Raw genomic sequence first — 18,162 nt, forward strand, 5'->3', positions numbered from 1 at the left:
TACTCTGTGCTACGCCCGTGCTTACCTTGCTCCCGAAGACCCGGTCCCTCTCGGGAGGGTAACAAGGGAAAGTGTTCAGTGCAGATCAGTGAGTAAGCACAAGCCCGCCCTTGCTTACCTTGCTCCTGGAGACCCGGTCCCTCTCGGGAGGGTAATAAGGGAAAGTGCTCAGTGCAGATCAGTGAGTAAGCACAAGCCCGCCTTGTTTCAGTACCTATTATTTAACATAATAGTACAGTAATAATAGTGTTCTGATGTGTCTTGGAAAGTATCTTCTATTTGTTATTACGAACCATTATATATGTACCTCTAATTTTTAATATAGTAGGCCTTGTGGAGGTTGGTTAGTAACTGTGGATTTTATGTAATTGTAAATTTGTAACCCAAGGACTGCCTGTACATCTTTTTAAGGCTTAATTGATATTCCCAAATTTACAGTCAGCAGGTATGAGGAGAATGCCCCATACTCCACATCCTTGCCACACTTTGTATTACTTTTGTTTGGCATATAAATTATAAGCATTTACAAATTTATCTCCTTTTAATTTAACTTTGCATTTCTATAGTTTTGGTAAGGTTGGGCTTTTTTTCAAGTTTATTCATGATTTATGTTTATCTTTGGTGCATTGCCTATTTATGTTCTTAGCCTAATTTTCTATTGGTGTGTTCTCATTTTTGTTAATGAGCTATTTAGTGGTGGAGTCTATGTTACCAATATTTTTTTTTTTCCATATTATCATTTGCCTTTGAACTTTATTTATGGTGCTTTTGTTTTTGTTTGCCTTTACAAGTATTTTTTAATGTTTTTGATGTTCAATCTATTGTTGATTTGGGGTATTGTTGGGTCATTTCTAACTCATAGCAACCTGATGTGATGGGGCAGAACCGCCCCATAGGGTTTTTTTGTCTGTAATCTTTATGGGAATAAATTACCAGGTCTTTATTCTGTGGAGCTGCTGAGTGGGTTCCAACTGCCACCCTTTCAGTTACTTGCTGAACATTTAACTGTGGTGCCACCAGGGTTCCTTAAATCCAGTTTATCAGTCTTTCTTTCTAGATGGATTATGCCTTAAAATAGCTTCCCCATTCAGGATTACAAAAAAACTTTTGTTTTTGTTTTCTTTATAATCCATCAGAAATATATTCACACAAAATGGAAGATAACTCCTCAGATAGTTATCAAACTGACTTATAACCTTTCAATGAGAAATTTTAGAACAAGTTCTTTTTTGTTTATTGTAATTCTCAATCTTCTATATATATGTGTGTGTGTGTGTGTCACAAACATTATTTTCTTTTTCCACCTTTTTGATGTTTTTTTGTTCATAATTCTTTGCATTCTAGCAAAAATTCTCAAACGTCTCACCACATATTCATATCACTCATTTAAATGTCTTCTGGGTTGATTATAGTCTTTGCTGTTTGCCATGTAAATATCAATTTTGTAGTTGAATTTTCAGTGTCATTATAGATTTTACTTATCCAGCTCTTTTCATTTCACTTCTTCATTTCACGCGTTGCCTTTATGTGTCATTCTATTCCTTATTTTCTTTTCATGTCTTATTTAATATCATCTGTGTTTTTCTGAGTTTTATTTATACTACATACAGAACAGGTACTTTCTCAATATAATGTTCGGAGTGTTTCAGTGGTCTCTTTTATGCTATCAAATATTTTCACAGGCATTTTTATCTTCTGTTTAATCAAACCTAAAAAGTTTATAAATCTTTGCTCTTAAATTCACTGCGGCTAGGTTATCCTCGTTCTGCTGCTGTTTTCCTGAATCCGTGTAGAATCATCCTCATACATGAGTACATGAAATTGGAGGATGGTTGTACATGATTCCAGCTGATTTAGGGGCATTTTTTAATCTTCCATTTAGCATAGATCTCTAAGCCTGATTAAATTTCTCCTGTTTCTGCTTTTTGGTCATAGTCCTAGGGGAAGTGCTTTATCTGAAGTATGCTGTGGTTCTTGTCATACCTATGTTTTTTCCAGGACCTTCCCCTTTCTGAATTCACTTCCTTTGATGTAAAGGAACACCCTTTCACTCTCCTCCCCTACATCTAATTTCACTGCCTGGATTGTAATCCTAAAACAGCTCTGGCCACTCTCCAAAGCAGCTTACCTTCAGTGTGTGTGCTAAGTAGGGGTGCAGTATGGCATCCCTCACTGGGGGTGGCTGGGGCTATGCTTTGGGATTGAGGGATGGTCATCACCTATGATGTTACTCCTCCAGTGGGTTTTCCTCAGGGCTTCAGCTGAGTTTTGTCTGGTGAATAGTCCTCCTGGGAATAGACTGAATGTTAACTGAGAGCCTAATTTTCAGTGATGTGGATACTTTGTGTTCCTTTTTGTGTCTATATTAATATTTTACTGGGATGGTAGAGTTACGAAAATTCAGTTTTGGTACTTTCCTCCTCTTATTCTGTAAATTTTTCCTTTTTAAATAATATTTAAAGCAAGATAATTACTACAGAGAAGACATGGAAGATGTTAAATAGCAGTACACTGAAGCACCAAATTACAGCAGCATGCCTCGCTCACTTCTCTATGATCCAGCCCTGGACTGTCCTTCCTTATTTCTCTGATGGCTTCAGTGGCTGTGCTCATTTATTCTTTTCACCTCATCACCTACCCCTTTCTCCTAGAGTATCATAACTAAAAGCAATCAAGAACTTCTTTCCAAAGAAATCCTAAAGTAGGTATTTTTAATGACAACTTCTGAGCCTTAAAGGCTTATTATAGGAATGAGTGGAAACAACCCTAGATTTTGAAGCTGGTAGCGTAGTGCCTAAGGCACTTGACTGCTAACCAGAAGGCTGGTGGTTCAAACCCACCAGCCAATCCTCGGAAGGAAGATGAGGCAGTCTATTTCTGTAGTGATACTGCCTCGGAAATCCAAGGAGGGGTCGCTGTGAGTTGGGTCCAACTCAACGGCACATAACAGCAACAACAACAACAGCCTAATGGAAATGGAGAGCTATACAAAGAGTAAACTTCCAATTATGTCCCCCAGTAATGGAGAGAAGACAAATGATAAGAGATAGTAGACTGTTTGGGTGAAGGGTTGTTCATTCTGGGACTAGTGAGGTTGCTATTAGCCACAATCCTGAGTTCCTACAGAATAAAGACCACTGATGATACCATCTCTCTCTCTGTTTTTTCCACCACTAGCATTGTGTTATGAGAACACTTCAGGCAGGTTTTCCTAAGATAGAGACTTGAGACAGTAAGAGGTTTTGAATCTCAGGACAGAAGTGGTTGTAGGTATTTTGGATTCTTAGGTAACATGAACTAGGTATGAGGATTTGTTAAGATACATATTTTTCATAATAAGAAAATAGAGTAAACAAATTTGCTTATCAAATTGCTAAATATTAAATCTAGTCTTGAAAGAATTACATGTAGGATAAATGACATCTTATTAACTTATTTACAGAGCATTGTTGTTGTTTTTGTTGTTATGTGCCATTGAGTTGGACCTGACTCATAGCGACCCCTCCTTGGGTTTCCGAGGCAGTATCACTATGGAAGTAGATTGCACAACCTTCCTTCCAAGGAGTGGCTGGTGGGTTTGAACCACCAGCTTTCTGGTTAGTAGTCAAGCGCTTTAGGCACTATGCTACCAGAGATCCTTTACAGAGCATAGTATACTTATAGAAACTTTTTCCCCTGAGATGTAATGGAGATGGAGAATGTGAAAAGGCTTAAATTTTCAGAAAAAGACAGTTCACAGAAAACAAACTACAACTCACTTTTAAATGCAGGGAAGCAAAACCATGTGGTATTTTCTAATGGCAACCATGTAGATCAGTGGAACAGATAAGAGAGTCCAGAAATAGGACTTACATACATAGTCAATTGGTTTTTGATAATTTGTCAATGTAATTCAATAGAGTAAAGAACCATTTTTTCAACATACAGTATTGGTACAAATCGGCATCCATGTGAGAAAAAAAGAATTTCGACCATGACCACATACTATATACCAAAATTCACTCAAAATGGAGCATATTCCTAAGCCAAAGAGTTAAAAGAAAACATAGGAGAAAAATTTTTGTAACCTTGGCTGCCCAAACATCTCTTAGATGGAGCACGTAAAAGCAAGAACAATAAAAGAAAAAAATGATAAATTGAACTTCACAAAAATTATAAACTTCTACTCTTTAAAAAATACTATTAAGAGAAAGAAAAGAGAAGCTACAGATCAGGGAAAAGTTATTTACAAAACATATATCTGATAAATGACTTATGTGGAGAATATCATAGAAGCACAACCAACCTAATTTTAAAATAGACAAAAGATTTGAGCAAGCACTTCACTGAAGAAGATATACAAATGACCAAAAACACATGAAAAGATTACTAATATCATTAGTCATTAAACCAAAAACCAAGAGTTGCCATTGGTTGATCTAGTTCATGGTGACCCCGTGTGTTTTGGAGTAGAACTACACCCCACAAGGTTTTCAATGATTATGTTCTTCTTTCAGCCAGGATCCATCTGACATCAGCAATGATACCCCTCATTCCACATCCTCTTCTGAATCCAGCTAGCATTTCTGGAAGTTCCCTGTCAAGTTCCAGAAATGTAAGCTGGATTCAGAAGAGGATGTGGAATGAGGGATATCATTACTGATGTCAGATGGCTCTTGGCTCAAAGCAAAGAATACCAGAAAGATGTTTACTTGTGTTTTATTGACTATGCAAAGGCTTGATCAACTATGTGGATCATAACAAATTATAGCTAACATTGAGAAGAATGGGAATTGCAGAGCACTTAATTGTACTCATGAGAAACCTATACATAGACCAGGAAGCTGTTGCTCAAACAGAACAAGAGGGTACTACATGGTTTAAAATTACAAAGGTAGTGTGTCAGGGTTGCATCGTTTTACCCTACTTGTTTAGTCTGTATGCTGAACAAATAATCTGAGAAGCTGGACTGTATGAAGAAGAACATGGCATCAGGATTGGAGGAAGAGTCATTAACAACCTGTGATATCCAGATGACACAACCTTACTTGCTGAAAGTGAAGATGACTTGAAACATTTATTGATGAAGATTAAAGACTACAGTCTACAGTATGGATTATGTCTCAACATAAAGAAAATGAAAATCCTCACAACTAGACGAATAAGCATCATCACAATGAATGAAGAAAAGATTGAAGTGGTCAAAGATTTCATTACTTGGTTCTACAATCAACGCCAATGGAAGCAGCAGTCAAGATATCAGATGACATATTGCACTGGGAAAATCTGCTGCAAAAGATCTCTTTCAGGTGTTGAAGAGCAAAGATGTCTCTGTGAAGACTAAGGTGTACCTAACTCTCAAGCTATGATGTTTTCAATCACCTCATATGCATGTGAAAGCTGGATAATGAATAAAGAAGACCAAAGAAGAGTTGATACTTTTGAGTTGTGGTGTTGGCAAATACTGAAAGTACAGTGGACTGCTAGAAGAACTAACAAATCTGTCCTGGAAGAAGTGCAGCTGGGATGCTCCTTGGAAGCAAGAATGGCCAGACTTCATCTCACCTACTTTGGTCATGTTGTCAGAAGGGACCATTTCCTGGAGAAGGGGTATCATGCTTAGTAAAGTGGAGGGGTCAGCAAAGGAGGGGAAGGCCCTCACTGAGATGGATTGACACAGTGGCTCCAACGATGGGTTCAGGTATAGGGCGGATTGTGAGGCTGGTGCCAGACCTGGGAGTGTTTCGTTCTGTTGTCCATAGGGTCGTTTATGAGTAGGAGCTGACTCAACAGCACCTAACAACAATATGTTTTTTCTGAAGTAGAGTGCTAGGGCTTTCATCTAATGCACCTCTGGGTAGATTCAGAGCACCAGTCTTTTGGTTAGTAGCTGAGAGCGTAACTGCTTGTGCCACCCAGGGGCTTCCCATTAGTTAGTAGAAAACTACAAATCTAAAAATTGAGATACCGTTACACACTTACTCCAAACCAAACTCACTGCCATCGAGTCAGATCATAGCGACCCCTCTTTAGGTTTCTGAGGTGGTATCACTACAGAAGTAGATCTCCCAATCTTCTTTCTCAGGAGTGGCTGGTGGCTTTGAATCTCCAACCTTCTGGTTAGAATGACTAAAATTAAAAAAAAGATTGACTTTATCAAGTGTTGGTGGGGATCTGAAGCAAGTAAAACTTTTGTATATTGATAGTGGGTGTGGAAAATGTCCTTAGGCATCTGGTAAACAGTTTGACAGTTTCTTATAAAGTTAAATTTTCTTGCCTTATGACCCACTTCTCAGCTGTTTTACCCAGTTCTGTTCCTCTTACCCAAGAGATGAAATTGTCATCCACGCAAAGATCTGTATGCAAATATTCATAGGAAACAACTGAAAACAACTCAAATGACTGTCAACATTCACTAAGGCATATCCATAAAATTTATTACTACTTAGTTATGGAATGAACTCCTGATATTTGCAACAACATAGATGAATTTCAAGTAAAAGCATTTGCCAGGAGCTGGAGGTAGAGGGAAAGAGTTCACTATAAAGGGTCACAAGGGAACTTTTTAGGGTAATGAAAATGTTCAATAACTTGATTATAGTAGTGTTTACATGGCTATATACATTTGTCAAAAATCATGGAAATGTAAACTTAACAAGGGTGACTGTACCTCAATAAACTTGACTTTAAAAACATGCAGATATACAGGAAGGGATTCTCAATCTCCCTCCTCATTAAAGAAATGGAATTTAGAGCATTGAGATAGTCTTTTTTTAATCGTGATTTGGGTGAAGTTTTACGAAGCAGATTTATTTTACATTCAACAGTTATACACGGTTTGTTTTGTGACATTCTGGTCAGAGTCATGATAGTCTTATTTTTAACCTATCAGATTGGTGAGTAAAGTACTTGATTATTCATTGTTGTCAAGGATGTGGGGAAAGAGTCACTCTCATACCTTCTTAGAATGGTAAAACCTCTGAAGGACAATTGAGCAATAGCTTTGAAAGTTAAAAAGGCACATACCTGTTGACCCAGTAATTCCACTTTTAGGACTTTTCTCCTTCAGGTCAGTTATATTGTTGTTGTTACCACCCAAACAAACCAAACTCATTGCTGTTTAGTTGGATCCAACTCATAGCAACACTTCCTCGGGTTTCCAAGGCATTATCTCTGTGTAAGTTGATTGCCAAGTCTTCCTTCCCAGGAGTGCTTGGTGGGTTTAAACCACCAGGCTTCTGGTTAGCAGTCAATGCCTTAGGCATTATGCCACCAGGTGCTGTCAAGTAACTTTTGACTTATAGTGACCCCATGTGACAGAGTAGAACTGCCCCGTCGAGTTTCCTTGGCTGTAATCTTTCCAGGAGCTAATTGCCAAGTCTTTCTCCCAGTGAACCAGTGAGTGGGTTTGAACTACCAACCTTTCAGTTTGCAATGGAGCACTTAACTTGAGGCTTCTTTCTTTGTAAGTTATGTACAATAGGGTCATTAAATTAATTATGATACATATATACAGTGAAATACTGTGAAACACATATTTGTGTTCTGATATGAAACAATTTCTACCATACTATTAAATGAAAATAGCAAAAATTTGCTTTATGTGTATAGATTGTTACAGAAACAATAGACATAAACTTACATTAGTTGCCTTTAAGGTAGAAAAAACTTACACTTACCTTTTAATGTGTATCTATTTGTTTTGTTAGAATGTCTGTCTCTCTTTTTTTTCTTTTATCTCTTTTTTAAATCATGTACATGTATTACCTTCTTTGTTAAATAAACTTAATCATTTGCTCCACAGTGTCCTTCAGTGTATCAGCTACACAGTACCAAACTAGATGGATCTTGGGGCTGATCCAACATATTTCTCAGATCCCTTCCCCTATAACCTCTGCTTCCAGTCGCTGCCTTCTGTTTTTCTGAATTCATATTATAGTAGGTTGAAGAGGAAATATGCTGTTTCTCTTTTATCCAACAGTGCCTTTTCGTACTTTGGACTTTTCCTCTAGTTTAGGTCATTTTCGCCAAGCACAGTGGTCAAGTGCCATGGTGGGAAGAAATATACTGAGTTCTAGAGAAAATTGTGCATTAGGTGTTGGCAACACATTCAGACACCATCATGTTCGGCAAGTGAGGGGAGCTGCTAGTGTCGGTTAGGGAGGTGTGGAAATTGGCAGCACTTTTTGAAAATGGGGTAGCTTGGGAGGCTGTATTCAATTTAGTTTGGATATTAAATGAATTAAAATGGACGTGCCCAAGTTATGAGCCTTACCTCATCTGTGCTATAAAAAGCCCTTTAGCCGGGCTGTAATTTGACTCTTCTCTCTGTGATGTTACACAATATTCCTATGGTTAGGAGCCTGAATAAGTGGAAGCTAATCATTAGTTTGCTAAATGTGGTTCATGGAACAGTTCACAACTCCCAGACCTGCCAACTGCTGCTTGTTTAGTGTCATGTTCACTCTTCTTGGGTAGAAGTTGGTTTGTTCAGAAAAAATGTACGGTAACGTTTGTCTAGCATCCAGGAGCCATGCAGTGTGGCAGCTCTCCATGCATCCTGGGGGGGCGGGGAGGAAAAAGGTCACAGTGAGCCAAGTTTTTTGGTACATGCACTTCTGATGGAGGAAACCATTTAGTGAGTGAGAGATGACAAAGAAAGGAGAGAATGAAAGCTGAAGAGATTTTGGATATTAGGAAAATCACAGTTTGTGCATTTTCAGAAATTTGCCGTGAAGAACCCTATGGAATTTCCTATTCTGTGGCCCTAGAAGTAAAACCGTGCTCCTTAAGTTCTTCCTTATTTGTTTCATGTGACAAGAGTTTATTGCCCAGGGTCACCTGCAGCATCACACAGTTGTTACCTCTTTAGGAGCCAAACATTTTACAAGCTGGTGCCCTTTCAGGGCCACGCTGAGAAAAAATTTGTGATCTTACCTGGGAATTATAGGCCAACTCCTTAAGTCAGTCAAGAATATTTGGCCTCTACTTATGGAAGTAGATTCTTTCCCATTTTTTCCTAGTAAATAGAAATTGTGGTAGCCCATATGTAAAATGCTGTTGGCCCTGCAAGAGGAAACTCTTTCTTAGTTGGCTTCTCAGAATTCTTGGAAACAGTCCAGTGGCTCTCTCTGTTTACCTGGTTTATTAGATCTTTCTGGATTATAAAAACAGAAAACCTGGCCTTCACTGGCTTATAGGAATTAATTGGCTCATGTAATTGAAAAAGCACGGCCAGGCATAAAGGCTCAAAACATGTCATCAGAACCCAGTATCTCTACCTCTCTCTACTTTGACTTTGTCTTTTGGACTCACTCTCAAACCCACCAGCCACTACTCAGAAAGAAGGTTAGGCAATCTACTTCTGTAGTGATACACCTCGGAAACCCAAGAAGGGGTCGTTATGAGTTGGGTCCGACTCGACAGCACATAACAACAACAACAACAACAACTCAGGCTGTACTTGATGGGACCTGGCTGTTGCATAACATCCCAGGTGCAAGCCCAGCAGAAACAGCAGATGTGTCCCTCCTCCTCCCCTACTCATGAAAATTTCTTGAAGTTCACTCTGATTGGACTTGCTTAGGTCTTGGTCCATCCCTAAACTGGTTACCTTGTGCAGAGAGATGCTATGCTTTGATTCGTTTGTTCTGAATCTCATTCTCCACCCCTGGAGGGTGGAGCTTCACCCAAATACATGTACAAGGAGTAAGAAAAGTGTGGCCTCCCAGCTGAAAATGAGAGGCTGTGCACAAAGAAAAGGAATGGACCTGGAGACAAATAACTAGGCTTTAGCCTATATGAGAGAGCTGAGCTCTCCTGTAAGTGTACTGAAAGGTGCCACTCCCCACTCGCCAGTTTGTATGTGACCCAATCATCTCTCCAGTGACAAGATGATGTTCTGCTGACTAGTAAAGCAATTTTTACTTCCCATTCTCTGCCTTCTATTCTTACCTTCTTATGTGCTGCTCAGGAAGACTAAATAATTTGTTTCCTCTCTTTTAATACATATTTATTTGAAATACACACATGTATTTAAAAGTGCAAGCAAGAGGAGACTAAAGAGAAAATTATCAGGACTTGATATAATTACAGTGTATCTCATTATATATCTGTGCGTCAGGCAACTTTCCAAAAACATAAAAGTAATGAAATCAAATCATAGTCAGTTTAGAAAATGTAAAGGCCGTAATTCCACCATGGTAACCCAACCACTGTTTTAATTTTAGAATATTTCTTTTTAGCCTTTGTACATACAAGTCTCTCACAAACTTTTGTAAATAAAAATCTATCACAAACTTTTGTATCTTCAGTTTTTTGCTTGAATTACATGGTAATATAGGAATTTTCCATGTTGGCTATAAATCATTATCACAGAAATGGCTACATTATATTCTATCAGGTACACACGATTAACTTAATCATCCTACCATTGGACATTTAGGTTGCTTCCTCCCCTCCCCCCATTGATGTGAAGAATCATGTATGCTGAACACCTTTTGGGTATATAACTTTTCTCCTGCCTAAAGTTATTTCCTGAGGAGAGATTGTGAGAAGTAGGATTACTGGTTCAAAGGATATAAACTTTTTATGACTCTTGATTCAGATTGCCAAATTGCTTTTCAAATCTATGGCATTTATTTTCACTGCCTTTAGGAGTTCATAAAGAGGATCAGTCTGACTGCATCCTTGCCAGCAATAGATACTTAGATTTTTCAACATTTTCTTAATTTAGGCAAAAATACATGCTGTCTTTGTTTTCATTTGTGTTTCTTTGGTTACTAGTAAGGTTGAACCCTTTTATGTATGTCTTGTTGTATTTTTTCTGTATAGCTGTATTCTCTGCTGTACATGTTGTCTTTTCTTTGTTTTAGACCCCAAAACAGCTTCTGAAACAGAAACAGATATCTGTGCCGAATGGGAGATAAAGACCATCACGAGTGCTCTGAAGACCTACCTAAGGTAGGGACTTTCCATCTACAGGGCAGGCTGCCAGCTTGCTATCATCCGATCAGGAAGAAAGCAGTTTTATTTTCAGCCTTCAGAGAATTAGTTGTTGGGTGGGTGTTTGAGATGTGGATGCAGCTTCTGTGTGGGTGCAATTAGTTCAGCTGGTCAAACCGATTGTAAATCGTCCATAGTTGATAGCTTACCATTATGCATTGGTACCATGAGTGATTTAGGAAGCTTTGCTCTTTATAAGAAGCAACTGTGATAATGAGCCTGCATAAAGGGGCCCTTGTAATGTGTTTTTGGTTGGTTAATCTAAAATATGGTCTTCCTTGAAATCCTTGAATACTCTTTTCAGAAACCAAGGAATCATGTATCACATTCTGTAGAAAGTGCATGATCACATCCCCCATGTATTTTGATAGTTTGTGCATTGCACAGAATATATTGCTGACATTGGTCCCTGAAAGTTAGAACTTAATGGAACTTCTTTATGGCTCCTTCCATTTCGATTGGAAAATATTACTTTACTGGAGAGAAGACGATTTTCCTTTGTAATAACACATATGATATATGGCTTCCTCTCACCCCACCTCCCTTGACTATTACAAGTGGTGAATGAACAGCTACATGGACAGTCTACATTTAGTCAGCCAGCTTCATAAATGGATTGAAATTTCTGCTGGACTGGAAGGATAGGAATACTGTGGTTCTTCACTGTAGTTCTTGTGACACGGGAAGGTGGAGTCTAGTCTTAAGCAGAGAGGAGAACTGTAATCGTGAATTGTGTAAGCATGTGATAGAGGCTTATGGCGATTTGCTTGGCTAGAAAACAAAGGCAGAAGTCACAGAAAAGGAATTAGCAATGCAGGTTTTACTGGGTATTGGGGAATTGATAGGAGGATCTTGAATTCAAGAGTAAGATGTAGTACAAGTTATGACTAAGTGTTGAATTAGAAGATCCAATGAGGATAAAATGAGATCTATGCAGAAGTTTATTTGGGCTGTCAGAAAAAAACTCAAGTTTACAGTTAAACACATTCATACCGTGGCAGGTATAAATTTACTTGTGGAATGCCTGCTATTAAGAGCTTCTAGTAGCCCTTTTGCATCTGAAGTGTCACCCCATGGTGAGTTCAACACAAATACAACTGCAAAAGTCTCTTATAGTGTTCCCGGAGAAACTAATACAGATAACAAGCTGCTGAGAAGATGAGCATTTAGGCACACATTGTTGCAAATTGTTAGTTGTCTGTTTCTTAGGCACATCTTAAAATGCTCTTGTGGATGGGTGAGTCACAGACTGAAAAAGAAATCTCTTGGTTTGTATTAGACTTTTGTATTAGCACTTTTCTAGGTGTGACTATAAAATATAGTTGTACTCATTCCCTTTAAGAAAAAAAAAAGACAGAAAGAGAGAATGAAAATTTCAGGTGAAATCTCAGGGCCCTTTCAGTTGGGAAATGAAGTTGAGTTGGTATCATTCTTCTGTGATCTTTGAGAAATGTAATACACTTTGGCAGTCTCTAGGCTGCTGTTTAGAAAGGATATGATTATTATTTTATTATTAAACTGACTCGTCTGTATCCTTTTATTCCAGAATGCTTCCAGGACCACTCATGATGTACCAGTTTCAGAGAAGTTTCATCAAAGCAGCAAGTGAGTTTGTTTTTTTTTTTTTTTTTTTGTCATAGCTTGAAGGGGGAAGAGAATAGATTTTCCTATTTTAAAGAACAGTCAGTATCCCAAAATAAATATCTAATCCTTTATATGCTACATGTAAACTGCCCACATACAAGGTCAACAGACTATAATCCAGAATGAAAATGAAACCAAATCAAGATTACTAAGGGCCTTGTCAATTTATAGTAGAGGAGAAAAACTTCGAACTATTATTTTCTTTTTTTGGTTGGAGAAGCAAGAGGGGAAAAATGGTAAATTTTCCTTTCTAGTTGTTTCTTTTTTTTACTGGAATTCTACCTACTTGTGTGTTTTTTTTAGCCCTTGAGCAGCATTTTGCAGACTGAATCAGACATTGCACATTATCTAAATTGAGAATTGGAAGTGTTTCCCTGAATACAACACTATTATGTAACTTCACAGTCCTTTTTCCATTATGTCTTCCATTTACAGCTTCTGATCATTCTTCAGCTATATCACCCAGGTTTCTAGCGTCATATTGCTGGTATTAAAATACATAAGGATTAGGTGCAAGCTGCCCTAAGTATACTGGAATCCATCTACGTAGGGCAAGCCTCCTGAAAGGGAGCAAGAAGATTCTCTGTCAGATTTAAATCTGGCTTGGATCCTTACAGTGTTATTCTGTTGATAATGTTTGCCTCTCCTTGTTTCTTTAAGCCTTTGGAGTTTGTTTATCCTGGTAGCTACTACTGGCCTTATTTCTTAATAGTTATTCCCTTAAAACAAGGAGGAGAAAGACATGGGAGAAAACTAGAAGTCAAAATGGTGTTTATGTGATTTCTCTCTCAGAGAAATTCCAAGCTCATAGCAACCATTCTCTAATTAAACCTCACATGAGTCCTATAAATAGGTGTGGTGAGCACCATCGGTCTATTTCCCAGAGAAGGGAAGCCACTTACCCAAGTTTACCCAAGAGAACATGACAGGCCATGATTTAGGTTACAGGTTGGAAGATAGATTTAAAAATTTTATCTGCCACTGCTTTGTTTCTACCAGACTGGTTGTCACACATGACTTGAGAATAACTAGCATTTCCTTTGATTTCATTTGTGCTGTCTTAAGGTGTTATTTTGATATTTGAGACTCTTGTAATGTTATTCATGTCCAATTTGTTTATCACTTTATGAGTGCATAAAGTTCCTTCCTTCCTTGAAATGAAGTCGTCACTAGATAGCCAGCTGCTTCTGAGTTCACTCCTACTCTGGGTGTACGGATGACTGGATCCATTTCATCATGTCATCATTTTGGCTTGAATTTATTGATGGCCACTTTTTTGATGAACTGTGTTACAGAAAACACCATTAAACAGACTTCTGGACCTATTCATGCAGTACACAGGACAGGATCATAAATCTTTGATAAATCCTCAGTTTGTTAGAGCCTAGCCCTAGTTTCCTTTGATTTTGTCTTCTAAACTAGTTTAGCTGTGACATTGATAAAATATTAACTCCTGCCTTCCTTTGCAGAGCTGGAGAACCAAGAATCTCGGGTCTCTGAAATCCACAGCCTTGTTCATCGGCTCCCAGAGAAAAATCGGCAGATGTTACAGCTGCTTATGAACCACTTGGCCAAGTAGGTTCAAGATTGGTTGCTCTTTTCTTGCCCCTAGAATATTCTTATCTGAGCAGTAAAGTTGGTCTCAATTCTGCTTTTGTTTCCTCCTCCCACTATGAAATTGTATGAGGTATGCTGGAGGCTTAAGAAAGAAACGTGTGAAATGTTAACTGCCGTGGATAACAGAGACCAATGCCAAATGAACTTCACAGAGGAGACTGGGGAAATGCCCATGTCACCAGGCCGAGTTTTCTTGATATCTTTGCTCTTACGATGATCAAAGGAATACGGTAGTCTGTGATACCAAGACCACCAAGCAGAATTTTCAGGGGTTATATTTTCTTATGATGAAAGGTGAACAGTTACATGTCACAGGTTTGGACTTTAGATTTAGAGTAAGAAGACCTGGGTTCTAGAGTTGACTCTGTTCTTAACAAACTACATAACCAGCCCTGGATAAGCCACTAACCTTTCTATTCCTTATTTTATTGATCTTTGAAATATGGATACTGGGCCTCACTTTATCTATAAGATCATTGGTAACGAAATTACCTGCGTTAAAACCTTTTGAAAAGTATAGAGAATAAAGAGATTAGATTTGGGCAAATGCCTGCTTGCCCTTGGAGAGAATCAGAACATTCACTGGGGCCTGGTTTTCCTGCTGGGAGTATTTACACTCCTAGAATGGTTTTAGATTTCTGTATGTTTACTGTTGCTTGACCCTTTTAGGAAAGGCCTTGACACCTTCCCTTGCTGTGTTAGTCACTACGGTGTTTATGTTCTAACCTTGCATTGACTTTGGTAGAATGTTCTTGATTGAGGACCAGAGTCCAAGAAAAGATTGAGAGTATAACAATTCATCTAAACCATTAAGCCCTAAATTCTATTCAACTTGTGAGTTATAAATTTGGCCCTTGGCTGCTTTGTTCTTACTTTGTTCATGCCATGAAGTCATTTCTTTGGGCTAAGTTGATACCCTGCTGAGGGAAAATGGAATGGTTAGTTTTCTTATTGCTGTCAAACATTTGATTTACTTGTTGGAGAGAGAATATATATGTTACCATAAAGATTTCCATGTGCATTAGTTATGAATGAATGAGAATGTTTGAGGTGTTTGTGAGAAGCAATTGGGCAGAATCAGGGATTGCTCCTTTACTGGTCAAAGTGTTTTCTTGGCATGCTATAGCAGAATTGCATGTTCAGGAACAATTAAATAACACAGCAGAAAACATGCAAGTTTGCAGGGAGAATGCCCCCAAAATGTCAAAAAATCTTGATGAAGTGTGTTTCAAATAATGGGAGCTGCACTTTAAAAAGTCATTCCAGATGCTCTAAAATTATAATTTGGTGCCTATTCCACATAACCCCAGAGTCAGGCATTTGTTAAAGGAAGAAGCTGGTTTAGATCTTAGTTGCAAAACTCTGCATACTTGAAGGGCATTCGCTATAACAGAGGAAATTCTAGGTACACACTTCAGCCAAGTATTTGTGTGTATACTTGTGACTGCTTTATAGCCACTGGGTCTTCACAAGGCCTCCAAGCCTGCTGGGAGCAGCTGGCAGAGAAGGCTTAGGGACCAGCTGCAAGCAGTGGGTCTTTTCAAGCTGTGCAATTGGAATGAGACCTTAATTGGACTAAGAGAGACCAAGAGTAAATGGTGATCCAGCAAAGGGCATGGGGCCAGTATTGAATGTTTCCCGTTTTCAAATTGCCCTGAGGATTGTTAGGAATCCTAAATAAGCAGAAGAAGGGAAGAAAACAAAAAAAAATAGGAAAAACACAAAAACCTTAAAGTAAATCTTGAACAGTGGACCCTGCACACTGGTGGGTAGTTGACTTTCTCTTTTTCCAGCTTATTGCCCCTCAGTCCATCTTTTTTCATAACCCAAATATGCAGGGTACAGTGATGGCCTAGACTCTTTGCCTTATAACCAATTTAAACCATTTTATTGCTGGAGTTACAATACAGCATTTCTCAAGCATTCTGTCTTATAGTTAGCAATGATTTTCTTAGGTTTTGTGGTATTTCATTTACCCATGGAGAAATCTAGGTGTAGACAAGCTCTCATGGCTGTAATATGAGTTGATCAGAGCTGGTGTGTGAACACGCAGACTCAGGTTCTCAGTATGCCAAATTCTTGTTTTCCAGAGCCTATAGATTTAAACATGGCTAGGAGGAGATGGGTATGAATGAGCAGTGTTGGATCTAGTAAGGAGTATTTATTTAGGCTTGAAAAAATTCTTTCGTACCCAGAGGACTTCTAAAATTCCATCAAAACTCTACATGCTCATTTACAGCACTGTCCTTCTTTTAAATCGAGCAGTAAAGGAAGGTTAACTTGAGACAAGGCATTTGTGTGTATCGTCCCAGTTTTCTCGGGTTCAGACTGACCCTAGGGTACGCCTGAGCTATTGTTCCTCTGGTCCACTTACTTAACAGTCAGCTTCCTTCCGAAGTTTTGGTTTCAGGGCTGGTTCTGTTTATTTCTCTCATTACCTACTGTGTTTACCCTGTGCATCTCAGACTTCTGGTTCAAAGGCAAGTCATTTTGTATTGTATATTTTTAAAATTACTCTTTTGAATTATTTTCAAAATTAATTTCCTTTGGCCGTGGAGAGAGAGTTAAGGCAATTTATATTTAATTCCAGGTAGAAATACGTTCAGAGGTGGGGGGAATAAAGTCTCAAGAGGAATGGATAAAAATCCAAAAACTCCAAAGCAAATGATTACCAGGATGCATCTAAATCACAGAGCAGTTGGGTTTGTTTAGACCTCAGTGGGAATATAAAAATTACAGGCAACCATGAACATATTTTTATTGTACCTGCTTAAATCTACTATGATAATTAAGTTCTGTTCAGAACTTGGAGTCTAGTATACAGTGTAGAGCCATGTGCCTCAAAGCCTGGTTAGGGTGCTACCAGTGTCAGAATTACTTGAGATGCTTGTTTGTGTTGCCATTCCTGAGCCCCACCTTGGGTTTATTAAATCAGAGTCTGCCTGGAAATCTGTATTTCTAATTTTTTTCCCAGGTAACTATTATGCAAATAATCTCCTGAGAACCACTGGCTGAGAGAATGGGCCATATGCAGGCATTTTCTAGGAGAGAGAAGATGGTGTTGACAGGAATGTATGGGATCTAGGAGAGTATTAGAAATAGGAAGAAGAAACTCAAAACAGTGAATTCAAAAGGAGATTTTATTATTGTAATGAAACTAGTTTTAAAAAATAAAAATCCAGTTTTGATTTCCCAAGTCTTTGCAATGCAACTTTGCATTAAATTGAGTTTTCAGAAATGGCTTTGTTTTGAAATCTTGCATAAAGGATTTTTAATAATAAAGAAAATCAGCCCCTGTAAGTTCTGGGACCTTGTGCATGCAAATCATTCAACCTCTTTGAGCCTGTCTTTTCTCAGCTTCCTGCCAACTGTGTGATTCTGTTTTTTATCAGGTAGAGGGGGAGGGAAGAGAAAAAAAATTCCCAATATCAGGAGCAGGTATTAAAAATACCTTCTCACAACTGGTTTTCCCAGCACACTCATTGAGAAAAAAATAAATCTTTGAGAAAAATGACTATTTCTTTGTTGCTAGGGTGTTGTCAAGAGAGGCAGAGCCCTTTCTTACCTCTCCAAGAGGTATTGTATCATTTAGGATGGTTTGGGCTACAAGAAATAGAAACTTCAGTGCAAAATGATTTGAGCAATAAGGGAGTCATTTGTCTCATTACACACAATCAGTTTTAAGGGTTGGTTAATTCCTCAGCTCGTGAAGACTAGGGTTATTTTCATGTCCCTGCTTAGCTGGCCTCACTATGTTGGCTAGCTTCTCCCATGGTCATAAGACGTTATATCACATCCTTGCACATTTGTGGTTGTCCATAGGCAGAAATGTTTGCAGCAGTATATTGACAGAGAACTTCCAGAGGTTCAAGCCGGATTCAGAAGAGGACGTGGAACAAGGGATATCATAGCTGTTGT

General features: G+C 38.4%; 1 protein-coding gene across 1 annotated transcript in view; it reads left to right on the plus strand.

Annotated features, from left to right (window-relative positions):
• ARHGAP26 (Rho GTPase activating protein 26) overlaps positions 1-18,162 on the plus strand; it is a 778,689-nt gene that overhangs the window by 457,671 nt on the left and 302,856 nt on the right. The window contains exons 15-17 of the mRNA XM_042780720.1: positions 10,854-10,941; positions 12,530-12,588; positions 14,097-14,202. Coding sequence (XP_042636654.1) covers positions 10,854-10,941; positions 12,530-12,588; positions 14,097-14,202 — 253 coding nt within the window. The remainder of the gene's footprint in view (positions 1-10,853; positions 10,942-12,529; positions 12,589-14,096; positions 14,203-18,162) is intronic.

The sequence above is a fragment of the Orycteropus afer genome, unplaced genomic scaffold (genome assembly GCF_000298275.1).
Source record: "Orycteropus afer afer isolate SDZICR_OR568_19922 unplaced genomic scaffold, OryAfe1.0 scaffold00056, whole genome shotgun sequence".
Taxonomy (NCBI): domain Eukaryota; kingdom Metazoa; phylum Chordata; class Mammalia; order Tubulidentata; family Orycteropodidae; genus Orycteropus; species Orycteropus afer.